The 20,814-nt window shown below is 44.0% G+C and overlaps 1 protein-coding gene across 1 annotated transcript in view; it reads right to left on the minus strand.

Annotated features, from left to right (window-relative positions):
• SERPINE2 (serpin family E member 2) overlaps window positions 1-20,814 on the minus strand; it is a 59,434-nt gene that overhangs the window by 5,825 nt on the left and 32,795 nt on the right. Inside the window, exons 3-7 of the mRNA XM_029069782.2 lie at window positions 18,134-18,361; window positions 13,945-14,142; window positions 6,342-6,540; window positions 3,928-4,028; window positions 1,444-1,530 (exon numbers count right to left, since the gene is read on the minus strand). Coding sequence (XP_028925615.1) covers window positions 1,444-1,530; window positions 3,928-4,028; window positions 6,342-6,540; window positions 13,945-14,142; window positions 18,134-18,361 — 813 coding nt within the window. The remainder of the gene's footprint in view (window positions 1-1,443; window positions 1,531-3,927; window positions 4,029-6,341; window positions 6,541-13,944; window positions 14,143-18,133; window positions 18,362-20,814) is intronic.

Consider the following 20,814-nt stretch of genomic DNA (forward strand, 5'->3'; position numbering starts at 1 on the left):
GAGAGAAAAAGGCTGGGACTATGCAACCGGATCAAAGGGTTATTTGAGAATTTCACTTATTCGGTTTTGCTCGTTCCCCCACAACCCCTGGCTTCAATCTGTCCTCAAAGTGAATGGATCAGCAGCCTGTAGCACTTTTGAACAGCCATCCTTTCATCGTTCGCTACGATGCCTCAGTTGGACGAAGCGACCGAGCCTGTCGATGGCCCTGTCTTCAAAGCGAGGGCGGGGTATTTTTGGAAAAGTGGAAAACATAATGGCAGCTAGAGGACAGTTCACGAAACTCACCTGCAACTATACCTGCACTAACCCTTTCCCCCGTGACCAGCCTGTATGGACTCCGAGGACAGTCCCGAGGAAAATTAGAAGGACGGGGATGGGAATGGAAACACCCCGGATGAAGTGTGTTCCTTAGAAAAGTGCTGCTGAACCTGAGGGTTGAGGTGGGATTTCTATGGGGAGCTGGTTGGGTAAGACACCCCAAATATCCCCACCCTTCCTGCAGACTACAGGCCCTGCTAACTTCTTACGTTGCTCACAAAGATCTGGGTCACGGGCATGATATTCTACAGGAAACGTTTAGAAAAACAACGTGCCTTCCGCACAGACTCAGTCAATTTCACACAAAAACACTACTGCTGACAGAAGCCTAGCTCATTATTTCTCGGTCTTCCTGCCAGAAAGATGGCTGCTGCCGCCGTGATTGATTTACTGAGTGATTAATTGATTGATTGCTGCCACCAGCGATTGCCCACGGATCCCCTCCGGCCACTCCTGAGAGAGGGCAGCGCAATTTCAAAGTGGCATCCCAAGAGAAGCAGCGTGGCCTAGTGGAAAGAGCACACAGGCCGGGAAGTCAGAAGATCCGAGCTCTAATCCTGACTCTACTACTTGCCTGCTGTGGGACCCCGGGTAAGTCGCTTAACTGCTCCGTGCCTCAGTTTCCTCACGGGGAAAATGGGGTTTCAATACCCGTCCTCTTTCCTTCTCTGATTGTGAGTCCCATGTGGGCCAGGGATTCTGACTGATCTGATTAACCTATACCTACTCCACGGCTCACTCAGTAACTTGACCCACAGTAGGCCCTTAACAAACGCTATATCATTATTACTAATGATATAATAATAAAATAATAATAACAGATGAGCCTGCCTCTTCCTTAGCCTGGAAGGTCCTTCCCTGCTTCCATTCCAAGTTTTGAAAGCGGTCCACTGAGCTTTAACAGACTTGGACAGCCCCCCTGCGAGTATTATTATGTGGGAAATGTCAGCTATGGATGTGACATTTAGAGTTTCACATTCCTCCCTTGACAAATTTAGGTTGTGCCTCCTGAGAGATCAGAATCTGAAATGAGATAGTATAAGAAACATTTTCCCAGTGGGTCTCATGCCCCATCTCCTATTTGCACCCTCTGCCAGTTAGGTCACGAACAGCATGCCTTACTTGTTCCTGCAGAAGCTTTGGTCCCATCTTCGCTGACTTCAATTTTCGCTTTTTGTAGAATGTGAGAGACGTAAAGCTTTTCCGATCCTGTTCCAAGAGAATAAAATAAGATTCCTTAAAGGGGAAGCCATCGTGCGGTTCGCTACTTCTTTCGAGGCCACGGCCAGTGACCATTCTTGCAGCTGAAGGAGGGGGCTGTTTTGATATTGTAAATTGAGGGAGAATTACAGAATCTTAGAGCTGCCTGGGACTCAAATAGATCAGCCGACTCTAGGTTGTCTAAACCAACGATACAGGGCAGATTGTCAATTAATATATATGTATTCCTCTCCCGCTCTCTGTCTTCATATATATGTATATACATATATGGACACATTACATATGTCCTTTCTTATGGCCAAACGCTCTCCTATTGTAATTTAAATCACTTTCTCTTCTTCTTTAAACACGAGGCAGATCTTTACTGTCCTCCTCCAGAAAAGCTTTCGATTGGAGTAGCGTCATCTTGAAAACATCTGTACCTACGATTTCATTAAATTTATTTGATTTATTTAGTATTAATTTCTGTATTTAATTTATATCTTTCAGCCTCTTTTTACTCTGGAAAAATGACTAAACAAGACGTCATCCTTCTTCTCCTCCTGATTTGAAAATCTATAAGTTTCAACTGGCACGTTACCCTTATTCTTTCCCCCCTTTCATTTGAACCCAGACTCTCCGCTGGCCTCTTTCTCTTCCTTGGACATCAGAAAATACACAGGTCTCTTCGATGAACAAGGCGCCTTTGTTCCCTACCGATCTTTCTCGCACAACTTATATCTTTGAGGACCAGCCTTCCAGTCACAGGTGCTGTCCCCCAAGGTCTCAGTTATACCAATTTGATCCTTATTGTGGTTCTGAGGTATGACATTCCAGGGCCTCCCATTTCGCTTTTATTCTCTCCAAACACTGCACAGCCTGCAGTAGGATTTCCCACAGTTTTCGGAGTTAGGGACACCCCTTTGCTCAATGCAAATTTGACTTACATTTGGTTTAGTCTGATCCATCCCATTCCCCAACCAAAGATAAGTCCTTTTCAAATGAACCTCCCCTCTAGACTGTAAGCTCATTATGGGCAGGGAACGTGACTGCTAATTCTGTTGAACTCTACTGTTCTGAGCGCTTAGTACAGTGCTCTGCACATAGTAAGCACTCGATAAATACGACTGATTGATCGACTGATCAGAAGGAAACAATGTCCAGCCATATTACGCGTTCAACATAGGAGGCACTAGCCTCCGTGATGGCTTAGTGGAAAGAGCCCGGGTTTGGGAGTCAGAGGACGTGGGTTCTAATCCTGGCTCCGCCACTTGGCTGCTGTGTGACCTTGGGCAAGTCACTTAACTTCTCTGTGCCTCAGTTAGCTCATCTGCAAAATGGGGATTTAGACTGTGAGCCCCATGAGGGACAACCTGATTACCTCGTATCTACCCCCGTGCTTAGAACAGTGCTTGGTACCTAGTAAGCACTTAACAAATACCATTATTATTATTATCATATAGGGAGACAGGTTTAGCGATTCTGATCATGACGACTAACTAATCCACAGAAACCGTGTGCACACCTACACAAGCCAACTAGACTGGTCTTTCCCAAAGAACCCTAAAGCTACATTCTCTTTGACTTTCCAAAGACTACACACGACAGGCAAAACCCACAATTAAAATGGGTCACCAGATCCAATTTAGATAGATCCAATTTCACCAAGTCATTTACATCTTTGAACAGAATAGCAAAATAACCATGAGGAGTAAAAACAGATTAGATTTTAGTGGGCAGCTGAAGTAATTAAGCAAGCTTTCTCCTCATGAGAAAACAAAATGAAATGCAAAGATTTGAAAAATATCATTACGTGCTTTTCTAATTTCCAAGTTTGGGGTCTCAGTTTGAAAAGCGAGCCGTAGGAAAAATTCCAGAGCAAATCCTTGGAAAAATGTAGTATTGAACTGACAGATGACAGGAGGTGATTCCAATACCCCAACTACCTTAGGCAGAATCAAAAGGGATCACTCATCCTGCTTCTTGTTCAAAACTCATTTCTTCGGAGGCAGACTCATTTGAATCTGTTCTCATTCTAGAAAAGGTACAGACAAATCTATGGGTTTAGTTCTATCTAGAGTTGCTTGTTTGACAAACAAGTTTAGTAGTGACAGAGAAAATACCAGGAGAAAATGCAAAAATTAAAGGGCTTGAAATTTGCCATCTTTAAATGAAAATTCTCCTTATTCATCATTTTATGTATATCAAATGTTTATTTTACATATTGGCCCCAGTATACATTGGACCGAGTGAACCATTTTGCAGTTAGTTTGGGCAGTGATTATTTTGCAAGTTTTATAAGGAAGAATTTTGAATCTCTGCTTCTTTCCTCTTACCCACAATCAGACACCCTTGATTTTAAATTCTAAAGAGGACAGATCTTAAATAAATCGAAGTCTAGCATACTTGTTATTTTTGCAAAATTTGCTTTCCCTTCATCAAACATCTCAGTAATGCCAAGAACTTTCAATGGCTCCTCCAAGTCTGTTTCTGCTTCTGCTGTGAACCTGGTACAAAAAGTAGAAAATGTAAAAGATTCATAAAAAATATACTTAGAATTTGACAAAAATGACAAGTTTTAGAGTTTGCTTTGATACAAGAGATGCTGAATTCAATGAGAAAGTTTGAATCAAGTTTAGTTTTACAGTTCCGATTCAAAAGAATCCTACATCAAATGGTTCCAACATCTTAACATACATTTCATATTCAGTTAAAAGCATAGAACTTTGCCAGCAAGTGCTAATGGAATTTAATTCTGAAGATGCTATGCCATCAGTGGAATTGGATATGAATATTATCAGCTATTAAAAACAGAGTTAGACATGCTCTTGTCATTTGAATCCTCCCCTATGAGAAACTTAGAGTTTGATGTGAATTTATATGACGGTTTTTGAATTATATACCGCTCAACATTCATTCATTCTTACAATCGTATTTATTGAGCACTTACTGTGTGCAGAGCACTGTACTAAGCGCTTGGAAAGTACAATTTGGCAACTAATGGAGACAATCCCTGCCCAACAATGGGCTCATATTCTCTTTATGTCAATTCAAGGGCAAATAAGAGAGCAGCACACCATCCAGTGATGGAAGCATTTTGGTACTGACGGTAAGAGACCGCACAGGCTACAAGATATTTCTCAACTGATCAAAAAAACTGGGCTGAAGTTCCACATCCAGTCACCTCCATGTACCACATGGAACTAGATTCTTCCAGAAATGATACTGCCGCTCCTGCTATAGGAGACTCTCGGAGCTTTCTGCATCTAGCAGACATTAGATACGGAGTCCGTTCCTTACCTTTGAATCATAATAATGATAATGTTGGTATTTGTTAAGCGCTTACTATGTGCAAAGCACTGTTCTAAGCGCTGGGGTAGATACAAGGTGATCAGGTTGTACCAGGTGGGGCTCACAGTCTTCGTCCCCATTTTACAGATAAGGTAACTGAGGCCCAGAGAAGTGAAGTGACTTGCCCAAAGTCACACAGCTGACAAGTGGTGCAGCGGGGATTAGAACCCATGACCTCTGACTCGCAAGCCCGAGCTCCTTCCACTGAGCCATTCCCTCAGAAAGGGGCACACTCGTGCACGGTATAGACACTCACAGAGCATTATCCAAACATCCCCAACTTAGTTTTAGGAAAGACTTGTTGATTTTAATCTATCAATCAATCATTCGCACTTACTGAGTGCTTACTGTGTGCAGAGCACAGCGCTTAGAACAGTGCTAGGCACATAGTAAACGCTTAACAAATACCATCATTATTATTATTATTACTATGCACTTGGGAGAGTACAATATAACGGAGTTTGTAGTACAGTACTGGGCATATAATGAGCACTTAACTGATACCATCATCATTATAATTATTAGTCACGTTCCCTGCTGACAACCTGTGTGTCCTTGGGCAAGTCACATAACTTCTCTGTGCCTCAGTTACCTCATCTGCAAAATGGGGATTAAAACTGTAAACCCAGTGCTGGACATGGACTGTGTCCAAACTGATTAGCTTGTATCTAACTCCAGTGTTTGGTACAGTGCCTGGAACATAGTAAGCACTTAACAAGTACCATACACAAACAAAACAGCAACAATGAAAAACTGATTTTACAGTCTAGAGGGGGAGACGGACGTTAATATAAATAAATTACAGATATGCACATAAGTGGTGTGGGACTGAGGGGGGGGTGAACAAAGGGTGCAAATCCAAATACCAGGATGACACAGAAGGGAGAGGGAGAAGAGGAAAATTTTCTTTCACATTAACAAATACGGTGAATTGAGGTACTGTTGGCTTATCCCATTAAATAATAGAAGCACATGGAATAGTGGATAGAGCACAGGTCTGAGAGTCAGAAGGTCATGGGATCTAATCCCGCTCTGCCACTTGTCTGCTGTGTGACCTGGGGAAAGCCACTTCGCTTCTCTGTGCCTCCGTTACCTCATCTTTAAAATGGGGATCGAGACCGTGAGCCCCATGTGGGACAGGGACGCAGTCCGGCACTTAGTAGAGTGCTGAACAAATACAACAATAACAATAATAATAATAAGCTGTGTGATTGTGGGCAAGTCACTTAACTTCTCTGTGCCTCAGTTACCTCATCTGTAAAATGGGGATCGAGACCGTGAGCCGCACGTGGGACAACCTGATTCCCTCGTGTCTATCCCAGCGCTTAGAGCAGTGCTCTGCACATAGTAAGTGCTTAACAAATACCAACGTTATTATTATCATTAAATAGTATTTAAAACAACGACAGTGTCCTAAAACGGAGGCTTAGCGACGAAGAAGTCTGTACATTAAGGAAGTTGCTACTCACTTTGGCAGAATCACCTGGACTCTCTTGGGTACCATTGTAGTCATCCAGCTCTGGATGGTTTTGGTGCTGATGTGAGGAATGATGGCAGAGAGCGGAGTCGTGCTCTCAGTGGGCAGAGCAATCAACATGCTGATACTGTCTCCGTGGTAAGGCAGCTCGATGACATTGTACCATAAATCATTAGGCGTACTCGTTGAGCCTGGAGGGTTGAAAGATTGTCAGCGGTGGCACTAGAAGAAGAGACCGTGAGCTCGTTGTGGGCAGGGGATGTGTCCGTTTATTGTTAGACTGTCCCAAACGCTTAGTACAGTGCTTCGCACGCAGTAAGCGCTCCGTAGAGACGATTGAATGAATGAATGAAAGAGTAGCAGGTGGCCTAATGGACAGAGCACGGACCGGGGAGTCAGAAGGATCTGGATTCTAGCCCCGGGCCCGCCACTTGTCTGCTGTGTGATGTTGGGAAAGTCATTTCACTACTCTGGGGCTCAGTTACCTCATCTGTAAAATGGGGATGAAGTCTGCGAGCCTCACGTGGGACTGAGTTCAACCTGATAAGCTTGTATCTCCTCCAGAGCTTAGTACGATGCCCGCCACATAGTAAGCACTTAACAAGTACCATAAGAAAAGAGAGACACACCTCTAAGCGATTACTGAATGAGATGGGATATTGAAAACTTTGCTTGACAATTCATCCCTCTAGCCGACCTCCCCTTTGATGCTACCGACTCTAAACAGAGTCAAGAGCAATTCTTGTTGATTTGCTTGGACTCGATCATATTAGTTCAAATTAAATGCTTCCCGTGTATTTGGTTTTAGTTGTACGGCTCTATTTCCCTGTAATTCCTGCAGCTCTGAGCAGGCAGCCTCGGAATCCCGCCCGGAAGGGTATTTAGTAATGGTGGGCAGTGGCAACTTATTATCAATTTGGGCCGGGTGATCTATGCCTTGGGCCCACATCGGTTCGCCCTCGGATTGAGGAGGTTGGTGGGTCAGGGACAGGGAGGAGAAGCCCGTGGCAAGTATCGTAATGGTGCTAAGCGTGTTCATTCATTCATCCAATCTGCGTGCTTACTGTGGGCAGAGCACTGTACTAAGCGCTTGGAAAGTACAATTCGGCAACAAAGAGAGACAATCCCTGCCCGCAACGAGCTCACATCTAGAAGGGGGGAGAAAGACATCAAAACAAGTAAAGAGGCATCAATAGCATCCATATAAGTAAATAGAATTATAGATATATACACATCATTAATAAAAATACAAGTGCTGAGGGGCGGGGACGGGGAGGGAGCGATTCAAGGCAATGGGGAGGGGAGGGAGAACTGAGGAAAAGGAGGTTAGTCTGGGAAGACCTCTTGGAGGAGGTGAGCCCTCAGTAGGGCTCTGAAGGAGGAAAATGTGATTGTTCGGCGGATTAGAGGAAGGGAGGGGGTTCCAGGGCAGAGGAGGGACGTGGACCAGGGGTCGACGGCGGAACAGGTAAGGACGAGGCCCAGGGAGAAGGTTAACGCCAGAGGAGCGGAGTGTGCGGGCTGGGATGTAGAAGGTGAGAAGGGAGGTGAGGTAGGAGGGGGCAAGGGGATGGAAAGCTTTGAAGACGAGGAGCTTTTGCTTGATACAACCACTGGAGATTTTTGAGGAGAGAGGTGACATGCCCAGAATGTCTCTATAGGAAGATAATCTGGGCAGCAGAGTGAAGTATGAACTGAAATGGGGAGAGACAGGAAGTTGAGAGGTCAGAAAGGAGGCTGATTCAGTAACCCAGTCAGGATATGATGAGTGTCTGTACTGACGTGTTAGCGGTTTGGATGGAGAGGAAAGGGCGATGATGGCGATGTTGGTGTTATGAACTGGGAATTTGCCTGCTCGTTCTGTTGTATTGCTCTCTCCCAAACGTTTAAAATAGTGCTCTGCGCATTGGAAGCTACTCAATAAAATACTACTGACTGATTGATTGGTACCACTGCATTATCATATACATGGGTGGGGATTGATCATGTCTTGGAATTCTAAATTGGGTTTGGGCCTGAGAAGGCCAAATCAAAATAATAGGGACAGGACGGCAATAGGAGTTTCTAAATGAGAGTATGGAAAAGGGACATTATTTCTCTGAAGGACCAAGTGAGGGGTGAGGATCGAGAGAATGCATGGATGCAGGGGATGGAGAGAGTTACTTTCAAAGTTCTAGTATTCTTGCTCGGCCTATGGATTAATTTTGCTCAGTGGTAATATCCTATTTATTTTGAGATCTTTTCCTCGGAGGCAGCCTTTCGCTTGCCGTCGGAATAGAGATGAGAAACTCCAGTGTGTCTTTGAAATAAAGTATTTTCTTTCCCTTAGTCACTTGAAAAACATTTTTTGACCATACAATGCAATGGTTGAAAGGCAAGCTATTTGGATGCATGACACTGCAGAATGACACGACCGTTTCTCCTCAGGGCGGAAATATTTAGGCAAGAATGAGGATTAGTGTAATGCTTAGTACATTTTGTCCTCTGAATTGCTGCTTTCAGACAGCAGAGACTGCTGAGGAGCCAGGAGAATGCTTTCCTCTGCTCGGGGATACACGTTAACTCTCAGTAGACTACGCGCTCTGGCTTTTGGTTTACTTCGCTACAACAAGCGCTGATTCTGAATCTACTCTTTTCTGCTCCTTAGCAATAATGTCGACCGCATTGGTGGGTTTATATCACTTTTGGGGATGTAGTAACTCTCGGGGGTCATTTAGCAGCACGGTATAGCGGCTAGAGCGCGGGCCTGGGACTCAGAAGGTCGTGGGTCCTAACCCTGGCTCCACCACTTGTCTGCTGTGTGACCGTGGGCAAGTCACTTCACTTCTCTGTGCCTCAGTTACCTCATCTGTAAAATGGGGATGGAGACTATGAGTCCCACATGGGGATTTGCTTGTATCCACCCCAGTGCTTAATATAGTGCCTGGCAGCTAGTAAGCACTTAATAAATACCCAAATTATTACCATTATTGTTATTATTAGTAGTAAATGATTATTTCAGTGCACTAAATGGTGCACTGGGGTAGGAGAGGAGTTCTTACATTCTAAAATGAAGTACTGAAGCTGAATAGTACAGGACTTTTCATCTGGTGGTGGCACAGTAAATCCTGTTTTCGACTAACTGTAGGTCTGAGCCCACTGACAAAGAAACTATGGAAGCAAAGTTAACACAGAGATGATGCATCCAGGTGGGTAGAATATAGACTCCTCAAAAGTTGAGATGCTGATGCTAATCTTGGCCATTTGAAAACTGTTCTACATCAAACCCAGACTAAAACCGACACCCTGTTCTCATCTCATGAAAACAATAATCCAGTGGTGGGATGAGTGCTTGAAATGGAATCCTCTCCATTTGAAAGTCTAAATGGTATCACTTTCAGGGAAGCAGAGTAATTCTAACACTCCCTTGGCCAAATGGAGAACACAATCAGAAGGTTTTACGGCTTGAGCCTCCTTCTAACAACTTCCAGAAAATTTGCTTTTTAGGATTCTCTTGCAGCTGCCTGAGCTAGCCGGGCCATCTTCTGATCCCACCCCCAGAACTGCTTGATAATACTAATCATAATGAAGACAATAATAATGATAATGGCATTTGTTAAGTGCTTATTGTGAGTTCACAATAATAATAATACTGGTATTCGTTAAGCACTTCCTATGAATCAAGCACTGTTCTAAATGCTGGCTGGGTTAAATACAAATTAATCAGGTCAGACTCACAATCTGTGTATAAAGTAGAGGTGGTCCCCATATTTCTTAGCATGTGGTCCACTCAAGGCCATCGAATGTACCCTGACTTTGGAAAAAGAAAAAACTTCCCTCTCGAAATTGCCTATATCTAAAATGAAAACCTTCTGCAATAACAATCATTTTTTTTTTCCACATTTCTCTTTTTATCTGCTCCCTGACTAGCTAAATATATTTGCAGGCTAAGAAAAAAAAAAAAGACTGCTACAAACAAATCTGCCAAGGAATTCAAGGCACAGACAGTCTTCTCTATTTGGGTTTTTTGAAAAAGAATCAGTGACTCCATAGAAACACTTCTTTCAAGTGAGCTGTGTAGGAAACTTGGCTTGAGGAATGCCACTTTGTTGCTGCACTGCTTTAAACAAACCCACACCTCTGAGCTCATCAGTCAAGAAAGGCCACTTTTGTTAAAAGGTGAAACTTCAATGAAGCACGTATGGGCAGAAGAATTAGCAACAGAAGTGATATTTTCTGGATCAGTGTGGCAAAGTGCTACTTGCATATTTAATGGAAGGAGCAGGAATACTAGGAAATAAAACCGAGTGTTTTCTAAGGAGAACTGTTCCCAGACTAAATCCAAAGTGCAGTAGTCTGTCTTATTCATAGGCTTGAAAGGAGCTGCCTAAAGGGATAGGGGGAGGGAGAAAAGGAAACCTTCTTCCTTAGAGGAATCTTAATCTGTATGGTATGAAACTCTAGAGAGTGCAAAGAGTCTGTGTGGCTTTATATACTCCAGATTACACTTCCTCGGAGAAATCCACTCCAATATCTCCCATTTCTAGGGTTAGATCCAAAGGAGAGAAAGCTAACAATTTAATCCCATGCTTTCTAAAGTAATCCTAACTCCCAAATTATCTTAAATTAGAAAACTGCACCTTGAAAGTTATACCAATCTCTTTACTTTTGGTTCAAAACAGACCTCTAGAAGCTTTAGTGGCTTTTAGCAGTTTGGCTTGTGAGAAATGGCTATTTAGGATAATAGCCCTCCTGGCTAACAGGAGGCTCCCTTCAAGACTCTTGCTGCTTACTGGGAAACAGATTGGGTAAGAGTGGAACTAAAGATACTTTAGGTTAATGCAAATTTTAATCTAACCTTAGGTGAATTGTCTTGCAATTATGTACCGTCCTCTCCCTCCCTCCTCCCTCACAACAAATACAAATGAATCATAGGAATAGTTGAAGGTCATATACCAACTCGACTCGACTTATGTCTTAGTTTCAAAGCATTGAACTGCTCATGTGGTGAAAGAGTTGGTTTTAGTAAATAGCTAAACAATGTTAACTTCTATCCTGCTCACTGAAAAACAGTAAATTACAAATCTAGGCACGTTTTATGCACCGGAAAGGACGTGAACATGAAAATCAATAAGTGATATTTATTAAGTGTGTGTAGACCACTGTGCTAAGCACTTGGGAAAGTGCAATATAACAGTGGGTAGATGTGTTCACTGCCCACCTGTCCCTAAAACCCCAAATTTCACTGCAGATTTGCCAAGAAAAGTTACCTCTCCTTGTCCCTTTCTCCCAGAAGCTTTTCTTGGCCACAAAAAAGCCATCTTCTGGCACTTTCTGAAGTTAGAAGGTAAATAGAGGAACCAACGTTCAGTGCTAGTCTTGCCTTTTAACAGGGAGCTAATAGAGTAAATAGCAGATGTTTGGTTTGCCATAGTCTTTGAAAATATGTTTTGTACAAGTACGTAAAGATGTTCAAGCATTTATCCTATCTCGGCTTTATTTCTGCCTCAGCCTTCTTGCTGGCCTCCCTGCGTCCTGTCTCTCCCTACTCCAGCCAATACTTCACTCTGCTGCCCAGATAATTTTTCTTAGAAACTGTTCAGTTTGTGTTTCCCCGCTCTTCAAGTACCTCTTGTGCTTTGCCCATCCATCTCCACGTCGAACAGAAACTCTTATTTTTTAAAAGGTTTTTGTTAAGCGCTTACTATGTGCCAGGCACTGTACTAAGCACTGGAGTAATCAAGTTGGACACGGTCCTCGTCCCACAAGGGGTTTACAGTCTTAATCCAGCACTCAGTATAGCGCTTGGCACATAGTAAGCGCTTAACAAATACCATTATTATTTTACAGATAAGGTAACCGAGGCACAGAGTAGTTAAGCGACTTGCCCAAGGTCACAAAGGAGAGAAGTGGTGGAGTTGGGATTAGAACCCATGTCCTTCCGACTCCCAAGTCCGAGCTCCAAACACTAGGCCGGGTTGCTTCTCACACCTTACCATAGACTTTAAATAATTCAATTCCTTGGCCTCTCCTACCTTACCTCCCTGATTTCCTACTACATCCCAGCCCACACGCTGCACTCCTCAAAGGCCAACCTTCTCACTGTACCCCGATCTCGTCCACCTCACCGCTGACCCCACGCCTACGTCCCGCCTTTGGCCTGGAGTGCCCTTCTTCTACGTATCCACCCGACGATCAGTCTCCCCACCTTCAAACCCTTATTATAAAACACAACTCCTCCAAGAGGCCTTCCGAGACTAAGCCCTCATATCCTCTTCTCCCACTTCCTTCTGTGTCACCTCTGCATTTGGAATTTGAACGCATTACTCACCCCTCCCTCAGCCCCATAGCATTTATATACATATCCTTAATTTATTTATGTCGATGTCTGTCTCTCCCTCTAGACGGCAAACCTGTGGGCGGGGATCATGCCTACCAACTCTGTGGTACTGTTTTGCTTTGCTGTCTGTCTCCCCCGTTTAGACTGTGAGCCCGTTGTTGGGTAGGGATTGTCTCTATCTGTTGCCGAATTGTACATTCCAAGCGCTTAGGACAGTGCTCTGCACATAGTAAGCGCTCAGTAAATACTACTGAATGAATGAATGAATGAATATACTCTCCCAAGTCCTCAGTAGAGTACACTGCACACCATCAGTGCTCAATAAATACAGTTGATTTGAGTGTGTCGATTCCACTGGAGAATAGGGGTCTTGAAGAAGCAGTGTGGCTTAGTGGAAATAGCACGGGCTTGGGAGTCAGAGGATGTGGGTTCTAATCCCGGCCCCACCACCTGTCTGCTGTGTGACCTTGGGTATGACACTTCACTTCTCTGTGCCTCAGTTACCTCATGTGTAAAATGGGGATTAAGACTGTGAGTCCCACGTGGGACAACCTGATTATCTTGTATCTACACTAGAGCTTAGAATAATGCTTGGCACATAATAAGCGCTTAATAAATACCATCATCATCATCATCATTATCATGCTCCCTACAGAATTGGCATTACAAGGAAAAGTCATTCGTTTTGACTCCAGAGCATTTTGGGAGGGTGGGGAACCACAGTTAGCTCTTCAAGCCTTTTGGAGTTGAATGGAGGTCAGAAATAGACCCAAGATGGTGAGCTCACTTCTTAGGTGCCCCCTTTACTAACTGGATTTAATTTCAAATTCCTGCCAGGGAATCCGGCAAGGATTGGGGTATAAAGTTGGAAGCTCCTATTCTCCTCTCTTTCTTCCCCACCGACCAACACGGTGAACTGAGAGTGCTCCTCTTTCCTTGGACTCTGCCAGGAACCGTGGGGGCATCTGAAGCTCCTCTATCCCCAGCTTTGGTTTCTGGGGCTGAGGCAGTGGCTCTCCTCTCTCCCTTTGGATTCCAGAGTCCAGTGGGAGCTCAGGAAGAAGTGGGCTGGAGCTCATCGTGCATCTCCCTGGTCTCTGGAGCAACCCTGCGGCACCCAGCAGCACCCCTGCATTTAAGGACCGCCCCCGGCCCCCCAATTCCACAGCTCCGTCAGAGCCGTGCCTCAAACCGGCCCCTGGTCAAGAGGAAGGTCGCCCAGCTAGTAGCGCCGAAGATATGACAAAGAAGTTGGGGGGATGGTGGGTGATCTTACCGCATCGGAATACAGACAGCTGAGCCAGCATAGGAACTTGGTAAGACTTTCCATCAGCAGCCACAAACGGGCGCTTCTTTGTGTTTTCTGGCTGAAACCGTGATTTCCACAAACCCTTGAAATACACTGCATTGACAAGCACCAGTTTGGTTAGTGCAGCATCGATGAGATCTGGGGATATGAGATGGTCGATCATACCTGCAAAGTCAAAAAAAAAAAGTGAGAAGAACGTTAAGCCCATAAACATTCTACAGTTAGTTGGGGAGAGCTGGTCCATGAGCACGGCTACCTCGCCTCTCTTGAAGGGACATAGGTTATTCAGTCAGTTGTATTTATTGAGAGCCTACTGTATGCAGACCGCTGTACTAAGCGCTTGGGAGAGTGCACTATAACAATAAACTGACACATTCCCTGCCCGGAAGAAGCTTACAGTTTAGAGGGGGAGAAAGACATTAATATAAATAAATTACAGCTAAGTACATAAGTGCTATGGGTCTGGGGGGATGGGATGAAAAAAGGGGGCAAGTCAGGGTGACTCAGAGAGGAGTGGGAGATGAGGAAAGGAGGCCTTAATCAGGGAAGGCTTCTTGGAGGAGATGTGCCTTCAATTAGGCTTTGAAGGGGCGTAGATAAATCACTTTCCAAGCAGCTCATTGGGAGGATTATTTTTTTCTCCAAGTTCTTACTGTGATGGTGGGTTCTGTCATGCTGACCTGTTTGCTGGGGCACTTATTGAGCCCTCCTAACCTCTCTCCTGTATAAGGGCACTGGGACAGCCAATGTGGATCATTAAGGACATAACAGATAGTGATCTGGAAGAGCTCTACTGCTCTTTCTTAGGATTTTCAATTTAGAGGTTTCCACCTGGTGAAGGTATTTCAGAAGGCTCATCCCGACCGAAATATTAGAAACCTATCAATACTAAATACTAAAGTTACTCTGCAAGCCTAAAGGTTGACCCAGGACATAGAATTGATCAGTTTTCCTTCTAGTCAGTGCTCACAGATAAAATTAGTAGTAAAAAGAAAATAAAAGTTGGCAAGAGGGGGGCATCTAAGAAGTGAGCCCACTATCTTGGTTCTATTTCTGCCTCCAAACTAGTATTTCCCAACCATAAAAGTAAATACTGTAGCGGTTATACAATTCCAAAGCAGGACATAAATGCGTCTTTTACAGGTAAAACAGTCAAGAAGCAATTAATCGCAGCTAGAAAATAAAAAAGAGGGAGAGGAGGAGTAACAATGTAATCAGACAAGGGTGGGAGTGGAGAGCAGTGACAACATTATTTGCAAAGTTATTTTTCTCAGAGCAACTTTAAAAGTCACCAAACAAATGTGAAAAGGAAATATGGCAGGAACAAGGAATTTCATTTTTAAGATATTTAGTAAAGATTACAAAGGAAACCGCCCAAACTCCCAATTCATTTGCAAACTCAATGTTCTCTTGGAAAATTCCTCATTCTCTTGGATTGCATTCAGTGTTTTGCAGGAAAACATCAAAACTATACATCTGTACCCTATCAAACCATGATCGTATTCAAATAGTGTTTATCCCATGTTTATTACGCCCTTACAGGGGAGCATCCTTTGGTTAAGGAGCTTAAGGGCTAACATAAAAAGCATGATGCAGTTTTCTTAATTCGCTAAACTCTGCTCAGGGCAGATTTTTCATTTTGTCCATCAACTGCGGCCTCCGGCTTCCTTTCCTTTTTCGGTGTCCAATTTTGGCTATTTTACTACTCGTGAGTACCTCCACCAGAACCAGGAGGGGGAATAAAAGGCAGATGAAATTCAAAGAAATAGACTATTTTGCTGCTCTGGTGAAAGATTAGGTAGGGATTGGTCTTGGAACTATTGGCTCATAGGAGGTTTTTTGATTAACCTACGGATTTGAATGATCTAGCCGTCCTTGTCCTTACCATCATGGATAACTGAAAGCACTGTCATCCTCGTCAATGGAATGAATTGAGTGTTTACAGTGTGCAGAACACTATGTTATGCAATTGGGAAAGTACAACAGAAGCAGAGTAGTAATCTAACCCTGGGATTATTAGCTACAAGTAAATACTGTAGTGGTTATACAGATCCAAAAACATAAATACATGATTTACTGTTTAAAACAGTGAAGAAGCAATTTATCACTGCTAGAAATAGACAGAGGGGAACGATCCTCTATTTAGAGTAGGGCTGGAGTTGTGTACGATGCTTTTGGTTGGGTAATTTGGCAAAAGCTCTACCCATAGTCTGAACTAGACTGAAAGACAGACAAATCCACTCTGCGCTTTCTCCTGGGGCACTGGGGCTGCCAGTTCATGCCACTTAAGCCATGTTGAGATGCAGTTCCTGCTGTGACCCCCCCCCCCCCCCAATTTGGGACCAAGTAAACCCCTGGGCTCTCCCAACAACCCCCCACCAATCTCAGAAGCAAGCCTATGGAATGGCTAGAGGAACTGCTTCAGCTATCAGGAAGGAGACAACCCTGGTGTCTTACTGAAAGCTCATCGTGGGCGGGGAATGTGTCTATTTATTTTATATTGTACTGTCCTAAGCACTTACTAGTCTGCACCCAGTAAGCGTTCAATAAATACCATTGAATGAATGAACATCAATGCTCCATTCCCACGTCATAGACGAGGTGGGTCCCTCACCCCTTAGATTGCAAGCTCGTTGTGGGCAGGGAAGGTGTCTACCAACTCTACTGTGTTGTACTCTCCCCAGTGCTTAGTACACTGGTGCTCTGTGCACAGTAAGTGCCTAATAAATCTAATTGATTGATTGACCTGTGGAGCAAGGTAGAGATGAAAAAGATGAGGCTGGATTTCAAGAGTTGTTGAAAATGACGGAGAATGCTTGGTGGAGTCAGTGAAGACAGGGAATGAGGATCCAAGCTGGGTTGAGTGAGCCACGGGGAAAAGTGTGACAGAAGGTGTAAAACCCTGAATAGGGGACATCATTGTATTCAGCAGGTAGCAGATTAGTTTTGGTGGATGCTGGGGGAAACCCAAAAGCCATGTTTTACCAGGGGAGATAGTGTGGGGCGTCTTAATTGGAGCACCTGGAAGCTGGACAGAGGGTAACAAGAAGGGGGTTGTTTCCCAAATATCGTTGCCTCTGTCATGCTTTTCACTGGACTAATAGCTTTTGGATCAAGCCCCATGGCAGGGAATGTGGAAGAACAGTGAGCCAACCCTCAGGGGTTCCTGGAACAGGAGGAGGAGCCCACCCTTGAGCCACACATCTAAAGGGCAGGGGGCAGGAAAGCTGCAGGTTGACCTTGGGCAAGTCACTCGATTTCTCCGTGTCTCAGTTTCCTCAATTGCAAAATGGGGATTCGATATCTGTTCTCCCTCCTACTTAGTCTGTGAGTCCCTTGTGGACAGGGTCTGTATCCAGCAAGATTAACTTGTAATAAATAATAATCATTGCGCCTTTAGACCCAAGCAATACGCTATGACAGACAGTGATTCTCCACACCTTCAAAACCTTTCTGAAGTTACATCTCCTTCAAAAGGCCTTCCCTCACTAAACCCTCCTTTCTTCTCCCACTCCCTTCTGCATCTTTCTCCCTTTATTCATCCTCCCTTGCAGCTCCACAACATTTATGTGCAATTTATTTATTTATATTAATGTCTGGCTCCCCTTCTAGACTGTAAGCTCGTCGTGGGCGGAGAATGTGTCTGTTTATTGTAATATTGTACTCTCCCAAGCACTTAGTCAGTGTTCTGCACAAAATAAGCGCTCAGTAAGTACGAAGGACTGACTGTGACAGTTTGGGAGCTACCCAGAGTGTGCGTCAATGATGCCTAGCAGACAATCTAAAACAGCAACCTAAAGCCTGGGATCTCATGAAGGGCAAGAATTATGTCTAATGATGCTTTCGTGTTGCCCCAAGCTTTAAGTACAGTGCTATGCACACAGTAGGTGGTCAGTTCATGCTTTGATTGAGCTTAATACATTGCCTGAGTGCTAGGACTTCCAGCAATCAGGAGAGATATCAGTATGCAGAAAACCTTCCATTAGGACCTATGGAAGGATTCTAAGAAGAGTAGGTGGGTGAAGCAATAAGCAAGAAAGAGGATTTGGTTTACTTCCAAAATCTTCCCCCTCATCAACTTTAGTAGCTTTGAAAGTTGTGGAAAATGTCACCTTAAATCATTTAAAACGTTGCACAGGGCACCGTGAACCCTTACCCCGAGTTTCATTTTTAACCCAAAGGTTGATGGAATCGCTGGCCGAAGCTGCATCTTCAAAGTTCACGTTCCGGACTTCACACTGAAACACTTCTTTGTTTCTGGTGACAAAAGGTGCTTCCATTTTAAAGCCATTCCTAGTAAACACGGCATTAGCAATTGTCACGATGTCTTTATTCTTCTTGGAAACGATGGCCTTGTTGATCTTCTTTAACACTTTACCCACGCCTATTGGAGAGATGGGAGAAGCCAACAAATATATATAAAAGGGATAGAGACAGAATCAAAAAACCCACTAAAAATATGCTCAATTCTGCTGCCCCGCTGGTTCCCATGGAAAGTATTACATTCGCCCCAAAGAAGTCCAATTGGAAGTGGATTGAAAATCGAGTCACCCAAGGAAAAGATAATTTAGAGCAAAGAAGACAGGGTCAGAAAACCCAGAGTTTTCACTCTTGGCTCTGATGTTCTAAGATAGTCACAATATCCAAATGCCAGAGATTTTTTTTTTTTACTCAAAAAGCCACCTCTGTTTCCCCCTATTTGCACCTCAATTCAGGAAGAAACTGAAGGCCAAATTGAGTAGGGGGAATATCAATTTCCTAGTCCAGAAGGAGAGATGTGATTAGGTAGGCAAAGTTGAACTCCTCTGGTGTCCTCCAGTCTAGTGTTTCTATTTCATCTCTCTGATAACAAAAGTAAAGTGTCTCTCTGAAGAAACCTAAAACATCTCCCAAGAACTGGAAAGCTTATTTGCTCCATTTGGCTAATCTTGGAATATCATTTTTGCCACAAAGAAAGCCTATAACCCAACAACCTTTCTTCCCACCTTCTCCCTAATTCTTTTCCACTAGAGTCATCACTATCAGTGTAGGGTCAGGAGGAATAAGCATTTCCTCCAAAGAAATCCTGACAGATGGAGTGAAACAAGGACCAGATTTTCCAATTTCGTCTCAACATTCCACCACACCTTGGCTGGCTCTGCCGTATCTGGGGAATTCATTTCTTTGGGGGAAATTTCCACTGCAGTTGAAAATTGCACCTTGGTGCCAAACAAAGCAGTGTGGCCTAGTAGATAAAGCATGGGTCTGGGAGCTAGAGACCTGGGTTCTAATTCTGGCTCTGCCACTTGCCTGATGGATGACCTTGAGCAAGTCAGTTGATTTCTCTGTGCCTCAGTTTCCTCAACTGCAAATTGGGGATTCAAAACCTGTTCTCCCTTCTACTTAGACTGTGAGCCCCTTGTGGGGAAAGGGCCTGTATCCAGCATTATTAAGTTGTAATAATAATAATAATTGTTAAGCGCTTACTATGTGCCAGGCACCATTCTAAACGCTGGGGTGGATACAAGCCAATCAGGTTGGACACGGTCTCTGTCCCCCATGGAGCTCACGATCTTAATCCCCATTTTACAGATGAGGTAATGGAGACCCAGAGAGGTGAAGCGACTTGCCCAAGGCCACATAATAGGCACGTGGCTGAGCCGGGATTAGAACCCAGTTCCTTCTGACTCCCAGGCCCGGGCTTTATCCAGTAGACCACACTGCTTCTCTTGCATCCACCCCAATGCTTAGCACAGTGTTTGACAGATACTAAGTGCTTAACAAATACCATAAAAAAATCCCAAAATGAATCTTTGCGGGGAAAGAGCCATGTCTCAGGGCCTCAAAAGTAACAGTACCCGTGGAATCATATCTTGATTCTATTTATTTGCTATCGTTTTAATGAGATGTTCTTCCCCTTGATTCTATTTATCGCCATTGTTCTTGTCTGTCTGTCTCCCCCGATTAGACTGTAAGCCCATCAGAGGGCAGGGACTGTCTCTGTTACCGATTTGTACATTCCAAGCGCTTAGTACAGTGCTCTGCACATAGTAAGCGCTCAATAAATACTATTGAATGAATGAATCATTAGTCCCACCTCAGCGCCTACTCACTCCTCATCCAGCTTTTAATTTATGTCTGCCTGATTGACATAAACCCCTTGCTGGAGAAATGGAGTGGCTTAGAGGATAGAGCAGAGGCCTGGGAGTCCAAAGGACTTCGGTTCTAATCCTAGCTCTATCACATGTCTTGTGCGTGACCTTGGGCAAGTCAGTTCACATATCTGGGCCTCAGTTACCTCATCTGGAAAATAAGGATTAAGATCCAGAGCCCTGTGTGGATCAGGGACTGTGTCCAACCCCATTACCTTGTATCTACCCCAGGTTTTAGTACAGTGCCTGGCACATAGTAAGTGCTTAACGAATATCACAATTATTACTATTAGATAGCTGCAGGAATCCAGAGTCCAGGCAGGCTGTCAGCAGAGAGAGGAGCCTGGTAAAAAAAAAAAGCAAACCTTAGCTCCTCCAGGTAGCTGTCAATCAGGCAGCCTTTTCAGCCAATCAAGAGGCACATTCAAGCATAAAAACCTGTGGCTAAAATTTAACATTTGCCAATCTCCTTTTGGTTTGAGTGAAAATGGAGTGGAACATATTTAGCCCATGAAAATAAAAAATGGTGTGTTTGGATTTAATTTGGGTCATGAGACGGCCCTGAAAGTTGAGGCTAGACTTGACCCGTTTTGCCGTTTGTACGGGTTGAGGTTGTTAAGCAATTTGGAAGTCACATTCTTCAATACTATTGTTACTTTCTGTGGGGAAATATGCTGACAGGACAGGACTGTTAGAATTAAAAAGT

The sequence above is a fragment of the Ornithorhynchus anatinus genome, chromosome 7 (assembly GCF_004115215.2).
Source record: "Ornithorhynchus anatinus isolate Pmale09 chromosome 7, mOrnAna1.pri.v4, whole genome shotgun sequence".
NCBI lineage: Eukaryota > Metazoa > Chordata > Mammalia > Monotremata > Ornithorhynchidae > Ornithorhynchus > Ornithorhynchus anatinus.